This window comes from Quercus robur, chromosome 7, assembly GCF_932294415.1.
Source record: "Quercus robur chromosome 7, dhQueRobu3.1, whole genome shotgun sequence".
NCBI classification, from domain to species: domain Eukaryota; kingdom Viridiplantae; phylum Streptophyta; class Magnoliopsida; order Fagales; family Fagaceae; genus Quercus; species Quercus robur.
This window is the reverse complement of record NC_065540.1, coordinates 9,590,064-9,611,765: the sequence shown is the minus strand read 5'-3', so window position 1 is coordinate 9,611,765 and position 21,702 is coordinate 9,590,064. Positions and strand designations below refer to the sequence as shown.

At 35.9% G+C, this 21,702-nt stretch overlaps 1 protein-coding gene across 2 annotated transcripts in view; it reads right to left on the bottom strand.

Annotated features, from left to right (window-relative positions):
* Positions 1 to 21,702, bottom strand: part of LOC126692107 (probable purple acid phosphatase 20) — a 32,108-nt gene that overhangs the window by 3,491 nt on the left and 6,915 nt on the right. The window contains exon 1 of one of the 2 annotated variants that reach the window (XM_050387588.1): positions 1,300 to 1,654. The exons of the other annotated variant lie outside the window; for it this stretch is intronic. Coding sequence (XP_050243545.1) covers positions 1,300 to 1,455 — 156 coding nt within the window. The 5' untranslated portion in view covers positions 1,456 to 1,654. Of the gene's footprint in view, positions 1 to 1,299; positions 1,655 to 21,702 lie in introns of those variants that run through there. 2 annotated transcript variants of the gene reach the window in all.

The following is a 21,702-nucleotide window of genomic DNA, read 5'->3' as shown; positions in this document are numbered from 1 at the left end:
CGCAGAAAATTAATAATAAATAGCTGCCTAACTCTTAGAGGCCGTTTGGATTCAGCGGAAACGCTGAATCCAAGCTGCGTTTTCTGAAATTTTTTTTTTTTTTTTTACTTTAGCTGCATATTTTGACTAAATCAACTGTGAACAGTACATTCGTGCACTGTTTACGGACCCACAAATTCTATTTTTCAGCAATTTTTTCATTAAAAATGGGTCCCACGATACTATTCACATATTTAAAAATTATTTTGTTACAGTATTTTCAGTTTCAGTTTTCAGTTTCAGCAAAAATAAGCTCAATATTAATATTAGGAAGTCTTTGTCAGAAAAGGATATTCCCAGGTATATAATAAGGTATGAGTATATATGACTTTCCATTGTGGAACCAAATTTCTCTCTTGTTCTTGTTTTCTTAAGATTGGAAGTGTTCGGCGAATGAGCTAGCTGGATATTTACTATCGAGTTGGGTGCATTTGCTCTAGTTGTTTTTTCCATTGCCGAAGACTAGCTAATCTGTGTACTTAAAACCTGGGAAGCTAAGACTAGGATGAAGATAAAGAAACGAATTAAAAAACAAAACAAAAACTGCTGCCCAGGCCCACTTACGGCCATATTGGGCTTAGTTTGGACTTTCTCACTAAGTGGCAAGATTTTAAGATTTTAATAGATACTTTTAACATTTTCTAAGAGAGTCTATTTTTGCTGAAACTAAAACTGAAAATATTGTAGCGAAATAATTTTTAAATGTGTAAATAGTACTGTGTGACCCATTTTTAATGAAAAAATTGTTGAAAAGTGTAATTTGTGGGACCGTAAACAGTATATGGGTGCACTATTTACAGAAGACTTAGTCAAATGTTGCGGCTGACAAAACCTAACTCGTAGACAAACTCCCTCATCCCAATTCCCATCAAAGCCAACAAATTATAAGTTACCATTGAAAGTTTGAAACTAGTATGCCTTTCCTAAAGGTTTTTTTTTTTTTTGAGAAACAATGAACCCGGGTCTAGCTTTTCCTAAAGGTTTTAGGATTCAACATCAAACTTCTCTCTCTCTCTCTCTCTCTCTCTCCTTTTTTTTTTTTTTTTGTTCTTCGATATAAACAAAACATTCCTCATTGGCTGTATTTCATGCAACATAGAAATCCCCGCAATAAATACACAACAAGAGGATAATTAATTATATTGATAAAAAAAGACCGACAAAATTTAGTTTTCATGATCTTCCGCAACAGATTCATACACTGAAAACAAGAATTGCCAAACATATATACATCTATGAAGGCATAAAATTAATGAATACCTGTTGTGGAGAAGAATCATCAAGATCTTCCAAGTGACGAACAATGAGGTCCTTGCGCATAGGTGGGCGATTGTATGAATAAACGCCACCAATGGATCCAGCAAAGGCCAAAGCCACTGCAAATGTTAGAACTAGTCTCAACTCTCGCAAATCCATGGTGGTTCTAAACTAGACGAGGTTTTTTTTCTTCTTTGAGAGTAAGTTATATATATATATATATATATATATATATATTCACACAGAGAGAGCTAGCCCTCAAAGAATAATAAGAAGAAGATGACAAATTAAAGAGGCTCACATGTGAAGAGGTACCAAACGGAGTTGAAATTTTTTTCTCATCCGTTATGTGTTTTTTTTTTTCTCAGATACAAGGATTGGTGTCATTATATATAAATACAAAATCATGACCATGACATTAGCGTCTTAGACCAAACTCAATGGACTATAATCCACACGTGAATGGAATATTTCTTTTTTACTATTTATATTTATAAATTTATTTTGTCGTGTATGTGGTACAGAATATGATAATTGTTGGTGGTGACTGGTGAGTTTACTGGGGTTGGTTTTAATTTGTTGCCAAACATTTCGTCACTGTGTGGTTGTTGCATGCAATTTCGGCCACGTACGGCTTCCTTTTCAGTGACAGCTTCTGAAAATGAATTTATAGCTAGCACGCTGTTTTGGCGTCGGTTTGACACAAGCTTATAAGTTTTCTCGTCTAATGAATGTACAGATTTTTAAAACTTCATTTTTATTTAATATATAGTTTACTTTTAACAAAAAAAATAAAAAAATTAGCTAAAAACCAAATTGGTGCCGACAAAGACTTACATACCTAAAATTACCGTTTCGGTTTTGTTCAGACAATATTTTTGGGGGTTTATTAAGTCGAGAAATTCATTTAAGTATTTCCTTACGAGTCTAGCTTTGGCATTACTCAAGAAACAGAATTTCTGTTCATGAATTAAATGCGCAGTAGAGTTTTATCCATATTCATCTTCGGCCATATTATGGCATAGAGTCTAATTTTGTGGTCAACATAAATATGGCCAATATAAATGCTCATTAAGATTTTTTTTTTTTTTTTTTTTTGGAGAAAGAATGCTCATTAAGATGATAACATAGTTACTAAAATACGGCCAATATAAATGCTCATTAAAGTTGATATCATAGTTACTAAAATATGCATATTATACTGTATATTATATGAGTCCGAATTTAGTTAGGATGAAGTGTAAAATCTATATTTTACATAATTTAATAAGAGATTGTTACATCAGTTTTTTACTTAAAACTCAATATATCATACCACACATATCTCAATAAACTCACAATTAAGTTATATTTTCAAATAGGTATTAGAATTAATTGAATATGATTGTGCTTATTCTTTAATATATAATATGATGATATAGCATGCTGGGATTGGTAAAGTAAAACTTGTGTTTTATACTACATCCTTACCCTTATAGAATTTAATCTCTTCTGAAAAATTCACATTTTAAGTTCTATATTATAAAATTTCCATATACTGTACAGAATTCCATATATTAAGTAGGTTAGGTTAGGTATAGGGTTCAACCCAGTCAGGTGGTGATTATCATTGAGCTGGCCACTATTGAGCAAGAGATCCATGCTATGCTCTTATCAATGCAGGTTCCATATTTCCTTTATTGGCTGCTTTCCTTTGTTTAAGCAAGTCCTAGGTATGGTGAAGTATTTTGTGGAACAATCCAAATTGCCTCCTTAGACTATTTACCTTAAGTTTTGTAGGGAGACTTCAATAAAAGGTTTTTCTAGTGAGAATAAATTTAGGGGGTAGACCAGATAATTGATGTCCTGCCTAGAAGATAAAATTTGGAGGGTAAGCCAGTTAGTCTAAATTATTCCCTTGCAAATGTTCTACTTTTTTTTTTTTTAGATAACAATGGCATGTGTAGGGACTGGGTTTGAGCACTATTCCTAAGGGATAAGTGAATTCAAGTCCAACAAACCCAATACAATAAAGTTGTAGAAAGTGGATAAAAGAACTGGGTTTTAATGAGTGTAACAATTGTTAGGGATGATTTGAAGAATGAACAAGTAAAACAAATGTGGACTTGAGCAAGCAATTCAGTCCTCGGCTCTGGTCCGAGGAGCTTCTACTTATATATTTCTTCAGTAACAGTGGTAATGGTTACAAAGTTGGTTCAGATCGCTACAGTGTATCTTCTGGTTCAATTTTCTCCCCCCCTTTCCTCAGGGCTCCTTATTCTTTATATACTACTTTCCTTCTTCATCTTCACCGTATACATGCAAGTCGGATCTGATGTTGTTGGTCCTTTCACATCAACCTCCTCCTAAAGCTCTTAGGTAGTAGTTGTGAGTCTGAAAAGTCATTGCTCAGGTATCATTTCCACATTAATGCGGCCAGAGTGTTAGTTGTGGAGCATTTAATGTGGAGGCAACAGCTTTTCCTGGAATTGCTCTACCGCCATGCTCTAGTGTGCTTACTTTCTGTACCTATCTTTTCCTTGGGATGCTTTGGAAGATTGTCTTTGTTGGTAAATCAATTTTCTTCTACCTCGGCCTTTGCTAGCTGAGGTCAGCGTTGTCCTTGGCATGGTTTTCAGGGTCGCAATGATTTACCACTGTCTTCTTCATATACGATTTTGGACTTCGGCCTGGGCCTTAGGCCCAGTACGAAAGGTGGATGTATGTCACTAGGCCTTATAACCCCACAGCATGTATTATGACAGACTCTCTTCCACAGTGGATGCTAACTTTATTTTGTTAAGTCTTTTAATTTTATTGAAGTTTGCTATTTACCAAAAAATAAAAATTATAAAAAAAATCGGCATCACATATTTTCTTTCTACTATTTTATAACAAAATTGTTTATTTTCTTTTGAGTCAATAGTCAGTTAGTCAAATTCCTAATCCCGTTATAAAAATAGTGTCAGTATTTTAACTTTCATTGACCACTAATTTTTTTACAATCTCATCTACGACCTCCTTGGTCTTCTTTTATAGATATACTATCAGAAAAAGGATTTTCCGTTTGATCTTATCCTTTAAATTGTCATAAATAATCCTTTAAATTATTAAAGAGGCCTTATGTTCAGTGCAAAATTATCCAATCCAATTCAAGGACAACTATCATTCAAACAACTAAACAAACGTACATGCATTTCCACTCAACTTTTCAACAAACTTAAGGGGTACACCCATTACACATTTTCAGTTTTTAAACAATATTACACGTATTTCTACATACCTTTTCACCTACATATATTTCTACACATGTTTTCTAACAACAAAACACGTTTTCAAACACCCCCTAAACACGCACATGTTTCACAACTAACATGGACACATTCATGCGTATGTGTTTGTAAGAGAGAAAATATATAAATTAATAAGAGAAATCAAAGAAGAAGATGATGAGAACTTCTTTTCTCATTCGCCACAATTAGATACTCTATAGCGGCAGCTTCTGATCGCTACAACAAAATGGGTGAAAAACGATTTTCAATCTATAACCGTTGCAAGAGGGCTCATCACAACAGTTATTCATATATTTGTGTTCTGTACAACCGCCATTATAAGCTATTGCAACGAATACTTAATTATTAATGGCAGTTTTATAAGCTGTAGTGGCAGTTTACTAAGCCACAGTAAAACCTTTTTTTAAAATAGATCATTTGCATTATTGGGTTATGATCGACGTATATATTAATGAAACTTACTAGCTAAAATTCATTCACTGGTAAGACCAAGTATCATATTCATATGTGAGATTTACCATGCAAATAAATTGGATTACACAATTTGTTTGCACAAAGTATTTGCGTGACTCAATTAACGAAACTATAGTTCTGCTTAACCCCTTAATCGACTATTGTTAGCAGTCTTCTAAATGATTATAGATTATAGTGTTCTAAAGAGGAATTGCTAACTTGTAGCATGAGTGCAAAAATCCTATAATGAAATTAAATTATGCATACAAATCAGATAATAATATATCAATATTTCCTAATTCAAGCAATGCAAGTTGGTTTTAGGTATAAATTAAGATGTCCATGGACCATTTTTGCAGCTCACTCTAACTCAAATAAGAGATTGTAGAGACTTTTTCAACAAAAATGTGAAAGTATAAATTAAAACATTTGTTGCTGACAAGTTTCCTGTTATTCTAAAATTTGGAAGGAAATTTGAAAAAATAAAACTTTATTCAATACAAGAATGATGACAAGTACTAGGGATCTTATCCATCTATGCTTTCTTTCATAATAATGTAATTTGAAGTTGAACCAAGAAATTCTTGCACTAGATACTAATAGGGTTGTACTTTTGGCCTCTCAAGGACAATCTTATAATTTCAATATTCTAATAGTATGAAGTAGACAACTGGATAAATGAATTTCATTGATTGCTTAGTTAGTTCCAATGATTTTTTTTTTTTTTTTTTGGCTGAATGAGTTTCAAACTTTCAATGATTTTGAAATGAAAAAGTATGTTAGGTACATATGTACATGCGACTCCATTTCTAATCTTTCCAAAGATCTTATCTATTTCGCTTTCTTAAGGTCAGATTTTACTGCTCACGAGTCAACTAATTGGCAAGCTCAATTATTTTGTATAGAAAATTTGGAATCCTTGAATAAAACTAAGATATTAACCCAATTTTAATTGAAGTTGTTGCTCTGAGTTGAATGGTGAGGCAATTATAATGTTTTTTTCACTCTCTTGTTGTTGTTGTGTATTTCTTTTTAAATACCCATGAAAATTTTCATCATAGGTACTGTTAACGTGTATTATGTTATGGGCTTTAGGCTCAGCTAGTTTACTTGTATAGCACACTTGTACTTGTACTTGTACTACACTTTACTTGTACCGCACACATATGCCTCCTATATAAAGGCATTCATGTATATTCTTTGATCATGAAATACAATACAATCATTCCGTATTTCTAACATGGTATCAAAGCCATTGCTTTAACCTTCTTGTGTCTTGCAGTCCTGTCTTTGTTGGTATTTTCCGCTGCCTCAACTTCTTCGGTCAGTAAACCTTTTCTGTGCCCTCAGAGGTGCCAAGGTTGAATCTTCACCGCTAGAAGCTCGATCACCACCACCAAGATCACTGCCTCCGTCGGGTCTTCCACATCAGACCTCCGATTAAGACATAAGAAATATCAACGTGTAGATTTTCAACCGATCTACACAAAGACGCCGGAATCATCATCATCTGACCTTCCACGCGCCATCAATAATGCTCCGATCATCTCACCGCCACCGTCATCGGAATCGTCTTGCTCCGATTTACATCACCGGCAAAGAATCGGCTTCATCGGACGCTCCACGCACCCTCACGCGCCAACAGAAGTTTCGGCAAAGATTAAACCATGCGCCGCTGGGTCACTTGCTGACGTCATCACTGCCACGTCAGCATCTACGTCAGCCCTAGCTGACATCATCAAATTACGTCATCTTGTTGACGTCATCACTGGGAGTTGACCTTTGACCGTTGACTTTTCCTTATAGTTAACTTTTTTGCAGTCTAGGTGCTCCTTACCCAGTTTTTCGCGTAGAGTTCATTTTTGCAGTCTATTTTTGCATATTTTGCTTTGAAATGAAGAATAAGGACAAGTATTCTTCCTTTTGCAATAATCGTCGCCAACAATCCAACAAACGTTTTTGCAATTTTTGAAACGTTTTGGCCATAATATTGAGACTTGCTATCAACGCAACAAATCAGCTGTTTCCATTTCTGCTGCTATTGTTGCTAACACTGAGAGTGTCCAACCTATGGCTCCCGTCTCTGCACAGCCTCAGTCTTCTGGATCCACTTTCACCATTTCAAGAAATGACCTTATAAATATCATCATCAATGTCATTCGTATGGTTGGTAATGCATCTTATTCCTCTTCTCTCTTAGCTTTATCTGGTATGTCTCCTACCTCTTGACTTATGGATTTTGCTTGTTGCAATCACATGACAGCTCACTCGTCCTTATTTTCTGACCTTAAACCTACATCGTACCCTCTTAATATTCGCACAGCAAATGGTTCCATAATGTCTGGTCATAATATAGGTTCCATTGCGACCTCCAATCTCTCGGTTCTTGGAGTCTTTAATGTTCCTGACCTTTCTTATAATTTATTTTCTATTGGACAATTAACTGAGTTAGGTTATCGTATTATCTTTGATTATTCTAGGTGTATTGTGTAGGATCTGAGGACGAGACGGGAGCTTGGGACCGATCCCAGAGTTGGGCGTATGTTTCCCGTGGACAACCTTCGTCTTCCACTTGTTGCTCCTGTTTTTGTTGCTGCAGCCGCTACTGTTCCTTTTATTCCTTCCCTTGCACTTTGGCATGCTCGACTTGGTCATGCATCTTCTTCTCGGGTACAACAATTGGCTTCTAGAGGTTTGTTAAGATCAATGTCTACAGAAAATTTTGATTGTGTTTTATGTCAGTTAGGAAAACAACCAGCTTTGCCTTTCAATACTAGTGAATCAATATCCACTAATATCTTTGATCTTATTCATTCTGATGTTTGGGGGCCTTCCTCTGTCTCTAGTATTGGTGAATCTCGATATTTTGTTGTCTTTGTTGATGATTACTCTCGCTATAGCTGGATTTTTAATATGAAACATCGTTCTGAATTGTTGCAAGTATATTCTAATTTTGCAAAAATTGTTGAAACTCAATTTTTCAAACATATCAAAATTTTTCGATCTGATAATGCTCTTGAGTACACTCAATATGCTTTCCAAGCTTTTTTGCATTCTTATGGCACTGTTCATCAACTAACTTGTCCAGGTACCTCTCAACAAAATGGTAGAGCCGAACGAAAACTTCGTCATATCCTTGACACTGTTCGTGCTCTCCTTCTCTCTGCCAAAGTTCCTGCTCCTTTTTGGGGCGAAACTGCTCTTCATGCTGTTCATACTATTAATCGCATTCCAAGTCCTGTTATCCAAAATCAAACTTCATATGAGCGCCTTTTTGGGTCACCTCCAGACTATCACCACTTTCGCTCCTTCAGTTCTGCTTGTTTCGTTCTTCTTCAGCCACATGAGCATAATAAACTTAAGCCTTGATCAAGGCTTTGTTGTTTTCTTGGCTATGGTGAAACTTAAAAGGGGTGTCAGTGTTATGATCCTGTCTCTCATCGTCTTCGTATCTCCCACAATGTTGTCTTTTGGGAACATTGCCTCTTTGTCGAGCTCTCTCACTTCCGTGCCTCCCTATCTTCCTCCTCTGTCTTAGATCTCTTTCTAGATGAGGCACATATTCCTTCTATAGCTACTTCTGATCCTCCTATAGTTGCTCCTGATTCTCCTGTAGACTTCTCTGTCCAACCACCAGATATCACTGATTCCTTTCCTAGTTCATCTTTTAATGAACAGGTGGAAGATGAACGGGTCGAAGACGAGCTACCCAACCCGAACTCTGAGCTTGGGTCCCCTGCTCCTGCTTTGCCTGAAGATCTTGCACAAGACATTCCACCTCGTCACTCAACTCGGGTCAGATCTATTCCTGCACACTTACTTGACTACAATTGTTACACTACCCTTGCTACACTACACGAGTCTCACACCTATCGTGAGACTTCCACTGACCCTTTATGACAAATTGCAATGAAAGAGGAACTTGATGCATTATCTAAAAACCATACTTGGGATTTGGTGACACTCCTCCCGGGGAAATCTGTGGTTGGTTGTAAGTGGATCTACAAGATTAAGACTCGCTCTGATGGGTCCATTGAGCGCTACAAAGCTCGTCTTGTTGTAAAAGGGTTTACACAGGAGTATGTGATTGATTATGAAGAGACCTTTGCTCTGGTTGCTCGTATCTCATCTGTTCGTGCCCTCTTAGCTGTTGCTGCTGCCAGTAAATGAGACCTTTTTCAAATGGATATCAAAAATACATTCCTTAATGGGGATTTAAGTGAAGAATTTTATATGCAACCTCCTCCTAGTCTCTCTGTTGATTCAAACAAGGTGTGTCACCTTCGACGTGCACTTTATGGCCTTAAACAAACTCAACAAGCTTGGTGTGCCAAATTCAGCTCTATCATCTCTCGCTTAGGTTACATGGCCAGTCATTATGATTCTGCCTTATTTCTTCATCGCACTGACAAAGACACTATTTTACTTCTCTTGTATGTGGATGATATGATCATAACTGGTGATGACTTCTGTGGCATTCAAGAACTCAAGGATTTTCTCAGTCAGCAGTTTGAGATGAAAGATCTTGGACATCTCAGCTACTTCTTGGGTCTTGAAATCACTCATTCTACAGATGGACTTTATATTACTCAAGCCAAGTATGCTTCTGAACTCTTGTCTCGAGCTGGACTCATTAATAACAAGACTGTTGACACTCCAGTTGAGCTTAATATGCATCTGACTCCCTCAGGAGGGAAATCATTAGCTAATCTCTCTCTTTACAAACGCTTGGTTGGCAACCTAGTTTATCTCACTGTCACTCGTCCAGACATTTCTTATGTTATTCACCAGGTGAGCCAGTATCTGTCTGCTCCACGATTGACTCACTATGCTGCTGTTCTACGCATTCTTCGATACCTAAAGGGCACTCTATTCCATGGTCTTTTCTATTCTACTCAGTCTCCTCTTATTCTCCGTGCATTTTCTGATGCTGATTGGGTAGGAGATCCCACAAATCGCAGGTCCACCATTGGTTATTGCTTTCTTCTTGGTTCTTCTCTGATTTCTTGGCGAAGCAAGAAACAAACTCATATGGCCCGTTCCAGTACTGAAGCGGAATATCGTGCCCTTGCTAATACCACATCTGAGCTCCTTTGATTACGATGGCTTCTCAAAGACTTAGATGTGTCTACATCTTCTACTACTCCTCTTTATTGTGACAACTAGAGTGCCATTCATATTGCTCACAATGATGTTTTCCATGAACAGACTAAACACATCGAGATCGACTGTCATTTTATCTGTTATCATCTTGTCCATGGTGCTCTTAAACTGATCTTAGTCTCCTCTAAAGATCAACTTGCAGATATCTTCACCAAGTCACATCCTAAGGGACGCCTTTGTACTTTAGTTGACAACCTCAAGTTGGTCTCACATCCACCTTGAGTTTGAGGGAGGCTGTTAACGTGTATTATGTTATGGGTTTTAGGCCTAGCTAGTTTACTTGTATAGCACACTTGTATTTGTACTACACTTTACTTGTACCGCACACATATGCCTCCTATATAAAGGCACTCATGTATATTCTTTGATCATGAAATACAATACAATCATTCAGTATTTCTAACAGATACATAATATTATAAAAACGGAATAAAACAGAACTAGGGCCAGGTTAATTATGAATGCATTATTAACGTAATAATATTCTACAAGTATAAGTATTTGTAACGTATGAGGAATGGAAGAAAAAAAAGACTAAGTTCAAGTTTTTAAAAAAAATTTACATATACATTAAGATTAAACTATAATAAAATTTTACCTCAATAATAAAAACAAAAAGTAAAACGACCTTATAGCTTTCATTCGCCACGTCTATTAAAAATTGTTTTCATACAAAGGGTTTCTTAATTTGTTGCCATGGATTCTTTGTCTCCCATCTAAACCCAGCAAGGTATACTTAAGAAGTTAACATGTGGCCTTACTTACATGGAGCGGTGGAGCTCTGTTTGACAAAGTAGATACCACTTTCATTCTTGTTCATATTTTATAATTTTTTTTTTTTTTTGAGTAGATTCCTAGGATATTCTAGTAGGAGATGGCTCCAAATATTTGTGTGCACGATTAATTAAGCCGACATTCAAGTTCTCAAATACGTCTTTATCAATTGAATTAAGCCGACATTGAGTTCCCAAATAAGTCTTTATCAATTGAGTTTGTACATTTTTTGTCTTTTTCGTTTTCGAGAATCGAGTTCGTACAAATGATTCTCTCTCTCTCTCTCTCTCTCTCTCTCTCTCTCTCTCTCTCTCTCTCTCTCTCTCTCTCTCTCTCTCTCTCTCTCTCTGAGCATGAGAACATCAAAAATAACATTGGCAAATGTTAAGAGCACTAGCATTGAGAAATGCTATGCTATACTATTATACCATCCCAAAAAGCCACTTTATTACTTATACCATCCCATTTTACAATACCTCCCACATCCTAAAACTCTATTTTTATTAAAATATTATTCTTTAATCTTTTTTTATTATTTCTTTTTAACCAATATTTTTTTTCAGTTCCACTTTCCTAGGCTTTCCAACCATTTTTTTTTTTTCCTCAGCCTCCCTCAACCTCTAGCATTGGTTCATCTCACAGAACCCCACACACACAGACCCATCAACAAAGCCACACACAGCCACACACACAATCCATCAAACCAGAGCCAACAACGGCCACCACACCCACCACCCAAGCCACCGATCAGAAACCACACCGCCGATTTGAAACCCACCGGAGCAAACCCATTCAAAAAACCACAACCAAAAACACCGGACCCAAGCCAAAAACAACCAAAAACCAGCCCCAAAAACACCGGTCACAGCCAAAAACCACAACCACCACACCCACGTCGTCACCCACGACCCAAACACCGGACCCATAACCCACCCACGACCCAACCAAGACCCAAACCCCGGACCCAACCACGACCCACAACCCCTTTAAGCACAAAAACCACAACAACAACCAAAAACCACAACCAAAAACACCTGACCCACGCCAAAAACAACCAAAAACCACAACCAAAAACATCGGTCACAGCCAAAAACCCACTCTGATCTCCGATCTCCGTGACCCACGCCATGACCCACTCCGATCTCCGTGACCGACAACTCACCTCAGCCATACCCACCACTTCTTTTAAGCCCCGGTCATAGCCAAAAAAAAAAAAAAAAAAAGCAGACGAGAAAGAGATGGATGATGTTTGGGTTTGAAAGAGGAAAGAGCAGATGAGCGGTGACCGGTGCTTGAAGAGCAGATGAGCCGATGAGAAAGAGAGAATGAAGAGAACGGAGCGGTGATCGGTGCTTGAAGAGCAGATGAGCCGATGAGAAAGAGAGAATGAAGAGAACGGAGAGAGCAGATGAGAAAGAGAGAATGAAGAGAGAGAAGATTACAGAATTTATGGGAGGAGAGAGAAATTATGGGTTGATTAAAATATATATATTTTTTTTACAATTCCTGTGTTTAGCATCCTTTGATGCAGCACATTTTGAACCATAAAATGCTAAAAAGGACCTAAATATGACATTAGCATTTTTCAATGCTAGTGCTCTTAAGAGCATTACATCCGGGACGCAATATATATATATATATATATTTTGCATTCTCGAATATTAATTTATTAATTTATTTTACAACTCGTCTTATATCTCAGTTTTTATTTTTACATACAACCCAATAAAATAATATAAACTACTTAATAAAATAATATAATATACTATTCTCTCTCTTTTTCTTCCCTCTCACTTTTTCTCTTCACACACAATCACAAGATTAAACTAATATTTTTTTTTTCAACTTATGAATAGTAAGGTTGTATATATGCAACCTTTCTATTCATAAGTTGCAATTTTTTTTTAGTTTACAAACCCAGATAGAGTGGGTTTCAGGTGGCTTAGGTTGTAAAATAGTAACTAGGGGTGTTTATACCCTTAAGCTAGTGCTCTAACAAGCACTGCATAGGTGCTTGTTAAGGTTGTACAAAAGTGGGTCTCATTTAATAAAAAAATTAAGTAAATAAATGAAGGGTCAGGCTAACGAGTGCCCTAAGGGCACTCATTAATAATCAATTTTAGAAAAGTTTTGACATCAATTTTATGAGAAATGAAAAAAACTGTCAAAACATTAATTTTCTTTTTTTTTTCCCCATAAAAGTCAAACTTAAAAAGTTTAGACATAATTTTTGAAAAAAGTCAAACTTTTTTAAGTTAAATTTTTTTCTTTTCCCATAAAAGTCAAAAATTAATTACTCTTTTCGTCTCACTTTTTTCATTTATTAATTTTAAGTTCAATTCTTAACCGGTACTGAACTTCATGCATAACGCAGTTCCTTCAACCCGCTTGAGAGAAATATTCGGCCATTGCAGGGGCAGCACTATTCTATATTCAGGGGGTTCAAATGAACCCGACTTCCAAAAAAAAAAAATTATATATATAAAATATTTATTTTGCTTTTGTTAATTTAATACTTTAATTTATTTTTAAAAATATTTTTGCATACCCTGATTTAAATTTTGTACACCCTTATTACAAGTATTTCTAACTCGAAGAGTAAAGAGTCAGTGTTTGTGAATTGTAAGTATCACTCTTTTTTATAAATTTATATCATGTGTGTGAGTGTGTCTAATATTGATAGCGTGTATTACTTTTTGTTATAATGCTATTTGTATGAATTATGATGTGTGTGGACATTTGTGTGTACAATATAAATATAATATAAATTTATATAATTTAATAATTAGGAAATAGAGATGATTTGTTACATGTGTGTGTATTGTTATCATGTTATAATAACTTTTTTTTATAAAGTTAGTAAAATTTAAGAAAAAAATTGTAAAGTTAGTGATTATCCAAGCATTTGGCTGGTTAAGTAGACGTAAAGTGTATAAGTTTATATATGAATGAGTGTGGTTGTGTGCCTCAATAATTAATACAAAACTAATTAATGAGTTTAGTTTAGTCATTTAGTTTAAAATATTTTATAAAAACAATAACAAATAGATAATAATAACTGCATAAAAATAAAAATATTAGATAGACTTAACAAAATAAAATAGTCATAACCTCATAGTCATAGCTACCCACATTGGGCATAAATACTCATAATAAACTATCATACAATTTAAAATTTGAAAATTTGTAGAAGAAAATTGTAAAACTTCATGTATTAATTTTATTTTGTCGATAATTCGATATATTCAAGTTCTTTTTTATTAAAATTTTTTAATGACCCCCCTAAACAAAATTCCTGGAGCCGCCACTGGGCCATTGATGCTAAATTTCATCTACTGATGCTATGACTTGATGTTATACTTCATATGGTGACTATGTTGAATGGTTGATGTGAAAACTTTGTGAGAGTGACAGAGATCTACAGGAGACTAGATTTTTTTTTTTTTTTTTTGGTTTAGATCTAAAGAAGAGAGAGAGAGATTTAATAAGAGAACTTTTTAAGAGACTTTTTGACTGTATTTAGGACTACAGACGTGTAGAGCATGACTACCATTAGAGGACCTACTACTTAGTAAGTAATTACATGTTAGATCTAAGAGTATATCTTTGTGAGATATACTCTTAGGTGTGTTTAGATATCGCTTATTTTACTGAAACTAAAAACTTATTGCTGAAAGTACTGTAGATAAAGGTAAAAGTTAGTTGGAATAGTATAATGAGACCCATGAATAATACCAAAAAGTGCAATGGGGCCATGAATAGTAGCAAAAATAAGCTGAATAATAAAATAATTTTAATTTTCCATCCCAATCCAAACGCATGCTAGGATTTATTTGGATATCGCTTATTTTGCTGAAATTGAAAACTTATTGTTGAAAGTACGGTAGATAAAGGCAAAACGTAGCTGAAATAGTACAGTAAGACCCATGAATAGTGCTAAAAAGTGCAGTGGAGCCGATGAATATAAGCAAATATAAATTGAATAGTGAAATAATTTATAATTTTCATCTGTATCCAAACAGGGGCTTAGTGTGTGTTTGACTACAGATTAAAAAGTCAATTACCTAAATATGATGGGTTATTTATTTATTTACTTTAGGAAATTGAAATAATAGATTGCATAAATTTAAATTTTAATAAAATAGATGGACATGTGGCATGTTTTTATTTGTGGAGCAGAAAGAGTGGGACAGAAGATTTGGACTCAATTGGAATTTGGAAGTGTTTGGATCAAGAAAAATTTTTTTTTTCTATAAAAAAAAAAAGGGAAACAATTTATTCTTTTCTCAAATTTTATCAATCTAAAAAGATGCAAAAATTTAACAGAAAAAGCTAGGAGAAAGGGAGGGAAGTTTGTGTGAAATTTTCAAGTAGGCACCGAGTTTTAGAATTAAGTTTTCTGGATGACTGGCGGTGCGGTGGCATCCTCGTTCCCACTAGTTATGGTTTTTTCCTTATTCTTCTTCATTGTAGTCATTCCTACGATGAGAAAAATCAAGTTAAAAAAAAAAAAAAAAAAAAGGAAGTAAGAAAAATAGAATGGACAATACTTACTTTGACGAGTGGTTTCCTTGTGACCAAGATTCTCAGCAGTAGGTACTGAGCCAAGTCCTCACGCAACTAGATGACTAAGAGTCACTAGATCGTGAAAAGTTCTCCCAAGGAAGGCACAAACTTGGTCAATTCGATCCAAGTAAAGTTTGTCCAAGCGTGGACGAACAACAACTGCATCAATAAAGAAAAAAGGATTAAACGACTAAAAGTTAGAAAATATATAAAGAGAAATGAAATAAAATGGAAAGGAAACATACCCTTAGGACGAAGGCAACCTAGAGGGCTGGTAAAAGGTGGGATGGGGGCATTACTCACATCAATTGGGTCTCCACCCCAATTTCTGGAAATAATAAAAAATTCTCTTTTCCAGAGCCTGTCAAACAAGCTACGACCCTTTATTAAACTATAGTAAGAGCCCCTGGATGAGAACTAGTAAAAACCAGCAGACTTCTTTATCTCTGAGGGCTTATAACAGTAGAAGAACTCGTCCACTATGATAAGACAATCCCCTTCCAATGTCTCACGCCACAACACTTGCATGGTAACTACCGTCCTCCATCCATTGGGGTTGAGCTGGTTAGGTCCAATACCCAACCTATGGAGAAGACCTCTACAAAAAGAATTTAGAGGAAACCTAAGGCCAACTAAGAGATAAGAGGTGTACACTTCTAAACCAGAAGAAGGAGAACAACACCATTCTCCTTCCATGGGTAGATGAGGCTTAAACTCCTTAGGGATCTGATATCTATCTACAAGGGTTTTCAACTTAGCAGCATCTAAAATGGATGCTACTTCAGGGGCACAACTATAAATAATATTTTCTTCCTCCTCCTCGTCTTGAGGAGGGCTAGGTGGTTGTCTGGACGAGCTAGCCCCAAATCCAGAAGTCATCCCACGTTGTAATTCCTAGAATTCCTCGAAGGGAATACTAGGAACTCTAGACGAATAGTGCTCGTCTGAAGAATTACTACTAGCTGTACTACTTTCACTACTCTCATAACTACCCTCACTCCCAGAAGAAACGTCTTGATACTCATCTATCCCCCTCTCTAAACTCTACTAGATGAAGACATGACTGAAATGAAGAAAGATTAAGACGAAAACCTAAAAAGGAAGAGGAAATACCTGACAACTAAGAGGAGGGCTAGACGAGGCTCTTGGACGAGATGACAGAAAGGAAATTGTGAGAAATGTGAGGGGCAAGAGAGGGAATGCACCTATTTATAGGGCCCAGAAATAGGGTCAATGAAGCGACGCCAGCCATTCAGAAGAAGACGCGTGGCAGTCCCTTTGGAAAATGCAATCGATGCCACGGGTTAACCAACGAAGTCGTGACACGTGGCCCAGATTAAATAAAAAAAAAAAATTGGTTAGAACCACAAAGGTGCGCATTAAATCCCAATAATGTCTTTGGATGACCATTGGACGAGGGGGCAACTGATGGGATAGTGAAAATTACATCTCATGTTCGTCCATATGGATCGTCCATGAGCCTTGAGCCAAGTGTTCAATTAGACCGTCTATGAGCAAAAGAGTCATCCATAGGCAAAGCACATGGACGATCACATAACACTTGAGAAATCCTCAGGTGTAGACTCATTCACGTGTGTGGAGGATTCGAGCCACAAAATCTTGGAGCGGTTACCAAACCCATATTCATCACCACAAATTCCTCATAAGTACTTAACTTCCACCAGCGGTTGTAACTCCTATAGCCGTTGAGGAAGTTATGTCCGAACTCACTGAGTTCCACGAATCTTGGGGAAGTTACTAAGCCAATAACCGCTCTAAGGTTCTCTATATAAGGACCGGTCTGGATCAAATCAAGGTAAGTGTGCATTTTGAGATTTTACTTCTAAAAATGTTGGAACTCTATTCTTGTGAGAAACTAACTTAGTCATCGGAGGGTTTTTGGCTGATCCACCCTAGTCCCCTTTGATAGTGTGTTCATCTTCGCAGGTCTTCACTACAACAAGTAGCCCCATTGAAGTCAGAACATTCAGCCTACTGATTCCATGAAGCATCATACTGTATGTTATTTATACGTATGTATTTTCTAGTAAAACTCGCATTTACAATTTAAAAGAAAAATATTATAACGTTTCAGTTCTAATTACAAAATTTTCATAAATTGTTACTAGCTGAATTTCATTTCTATCGTCCAGAAGACAAGGGAAATAGGCATAGATATCATCTTATATTTGGAGTTCAAGTCTTTGAACAGTTGTACCCACCCACTCTTTTTACCTATAAGTCAAGAAATAAAAAAATAAAAAAAAGGGGGCAAAAATCACGTCAAGATTATTGTTTTTGATTTTTATTTTATAACCGTTTTGATTTGTTTCCATGAAAAATGATTACTTTAAAATCTCACTCGATCTTGACTCTTTTTTTTTAATATATATATTATTTTTTATGCAAGTGTGATTTGTTTTAGTGAGATTTGGCATATGTTTAGATCAATTAGGCTTGGATCATAAATTTATTGGATTAAAACGAATTGTCATTCTTATCATCCTATGACCCTTAGACGATCTTTGATAATTTGAGTCAACTAAGAATGATCCATATTTTTTCATATAAAAACAAAATTTACCGTACTGTTTAACCACTTGTTTTCTATATCTTTTCAATTACAAATAAAGAGAGAGGGGGGGGGGGGGGGGGAATCAAAGATAAAAGTTGAGAATAGTATCTAAATCCTTTAAGTTTATTAATTACGTGTAATAGTCTACTAGTTTATTAATTACACAGAAGAAGAAAAGGAAACATGTATACATGTTATACCTTAAACATCAAATAAAGTTAAGCCACCTATCAATGCTTTTAAATTCAAATTTTTGCTGAAATCTTACTTCTTTCTTTTTTTTATTTTATTTTTATACAAGATTGAAATTCTATTCTAGCCTAATATATTAGTTCTCTAAAAAAAAGTGTATATGTTAGTAATATATCAAACACTGAAATATTTATATTTAAGAATTGCTTGTCAAGTTGACAGGTAATGTCATTAGTATATCTTCATCAGTAATATAAAAAATTTAATTAGAATACAAACATTCATTGCAAATTAAATGAGTCAATAAAGAAATAAAGTATAAAATTTTATAGTAATTATAAAGGCTTGATAAGCAGGTCAGGTAGCATTGTGTTTGAATTTAATCTAAGTTTTACCTATAATTTATATAAAACGTTTTATTTCATAAACTTGCATGGTAAGTGTGGGAGGACTTTCGTCTCAACCCCCAATCAGGTATTGTTCGCTTTGGGATGGGCAAGGATCGACTTAGGTCCCACTTGCACGAATTTGCTCAATCCCACATCGGGGAGAGACGCCTCCCGCCCTTGCCTTATAAGCCTTTGGCCTAAGGAATGGTGTACCTAGTGTGGAGGAGACTTTTTTAACAACTGGGCCAGTGAGAGATTTCATACAAATAATCTAACCTATTTGTAGTAGATTTACGAAGGGAAAGATCAAAGACAGGTTTATCTTCTTGACATTCTGTCAAAATGCTTCTCTAAATCTCTCCTTTCAAGTGAGCAACACTTCATCAACAAGAATTCTTCTCATGCTACTTTTGAATAATGGGTTGTCGAGCCAAGAAATTCATTATGGACAATCGTGAAGAAATCTTCTAGTGTGTTGCATTGAGTTGCCTGTCTTTGCCTATATTCTCCTAAATTGATCCACCATTCTCGTAATCTTCCTGTAATCCTTGCGACAAACTTAGCAATAATCTAGAAAACAGTGGCATTTGGAGCTTGAAATTCAGCTATGCACCAAGAATACATGTTAAAGAACTCATCATGCCATCTGGATGGAGGAATATTGTCGAGAGTGAATAAATGTTTTGAATCTGTAGTTGGTGAATAAGTCAACCTTGTTTGATATTCTGGAACAAAGGGTGGTGGAGGGAAGATTGGTGGTGGTGAAGATGGAGGTTTTTTAGGATGAAGAACATCATCTTCTTCTTCTACCTTTGGCTCAGTATTTGTCATAAACACTTCCTCTAGACCAGGATCAGACAAGGCTAGGTCTGTGTCATCAATTATTGGGAGCACAAAAGGTTCTCTTGAATCTTCAAGGGTAAGGGTTTTGAGAAATGATGAAATTGGGTTTGGAGGGTCAGGATCCACAACCAACATGTTCATGTCTGGGGGTCTTGATGAAGCACCAACAATTGGATCTGGGGGTTGGTATAATGGTCATTTGTCTTTCTTTATAGGAGAAGGTTCATTTTGTGGTCTAGTTTGAGGCTCTTGTTAAGGTGGAATTGAATACGAAATGGCAAGAAAAATTCCACTTGGTTTAAAAGGGTTATGGTCAGGATGTGCTATGGCTAATGGTTGGAGGTTTTGATAAGGAGAAATTGGTGTGAATGGAGAGGTTAACGGTATGGACAGGTCTTTGTATAATGATTGTCGAGGTTGAAAAGACATATGAACATGTATTGGAGGAGTCTGAGTGGCTTCTTTCTGTGATCCTTCCATAGATTGGAGTTGTAACAATAATTGTTTCCTTTCTTTTTCTTTTTGCCTAATAAGAGGAAAAGAGACAGACAGATCTTTGATTGTGGAAGCTATGGTTGCCAATTCCTGTTCAACTACTTTGATTTTCTTCTTCAGATCTTCAATAAGGGAATTTGAAGATGAAAAAATATGAATAATTGCCTCAGCCATCTTTTGTTGATTATCCAAAATTTTTGAAAGGACATGGTTTTGTGTCATTGCATTTTCTGCTTGCCAATTTAAAGCTGCTTCTGCCAAAAAGACTTGTTTCTTAGTTCCATCTGGATTGTTTCCTACAAGATTTTTGATTTTCCAGACATGTTTGGTGTTGGTTTAAGAATGATTAAAGCTTTCTAATGGAGGAAAATTCTGTGCATAGGAAGGTAAAGCTTGGTCAAACATGTAGCAAGGTAAGGGTTTTTGTATGTGGGTTTGGCCAGTAGGAAGGGGTTGACATTTTGATATTTGGGGAAGGACTTTCTGGTAGTATGGGATTATTGGAGGTTTTTGGGTTTGATCATGGTTTTCTTTGCATGGAGAGAGAAAAGGAAGGGTTTGCTTTCTGGTTCTAGGATAGAGGACATAATAATCAAACTTTCCAGAGGGTTCTCTAAGGAGGTCAACTTTTGGATCTCCTGCTTCATATCTTTCTTTGAGAATCTATTGAGAAGATTTTTTCTTTCTTCTAGAATAGTCTTGTTCAAAAACTTCTTCCTTTTGACAATCAGCACAATCACAAACATCCCACCATATATGACCAGAAGGAGTTTTTCCTTTATAACAAGGTTTTCCGTCATCTCGAAATGCTTTAATTTTAAGGCCATCTTCACAGTCATAAGATACTGATTAGAGCATAGCAATTTGAGTTGGGAAGATAGTTACATCTTTCTTCTCTGGTCTGTCAAGAATCTTGTCTCTACTTCACCATTTGCTTTTCTGATAAAGAGAGGATCATTTGACTGGATCAGTTTAGTTGCCTGATGAAGCATCTCATATTTCGTAATCCATGATTCTGGAAAGAGAGAACTCATCTGGTCCTTGTTAAGTTGTCTTGGAACAAAAGTGCACATGGGTGTCATTCCAGGATCAACTTAAATCAACAAAGCACCATTAGATTGGGCTATTTCTGGAACCGCCATGTCAAAAGCATGATTCTGAAGTCTATAAGCAAGTTGGTAGTGCAGTGTGGCAGTAAATGTGTCTTGCACTTGAGAGGCTCTTGTAATCTGGACCTGTACTTTGAGAGCATCACAGAGATGGGGATCTTTAAGAGACATATTAAAGTTGGGAAAAAGTGTGACAAAGATTGTTCCCGCATTTAGAGTGGTCTGGACTGTTCCTATCACTGCATTTTGGTATTCCAAGAATCTAGAATCAAGAAGTGAAATTCTGGAGACTACAGGAATTCCCTTTCTTCCATGGAAAGTTAATGCCAACCTGACAGCACCAAAGTGAAGGTGTGTATATCCTTGTTTCTGTCATGGAATTACAAATTCTCTAGGAAGGGCAAGGGTAATAAAATTTTCTGTCTCACTTACTGGAATATTATACTGATCAAACTTAGAGGTTTAGACATATTCTTTTACAGTAGAAGCTTGAGAAGGACCTAAAAACTTTTTTATGGATTTTTTGAAAGAAACTTGGGGTTTATCAAACACGGTATAAGGATTTACAATAGGAA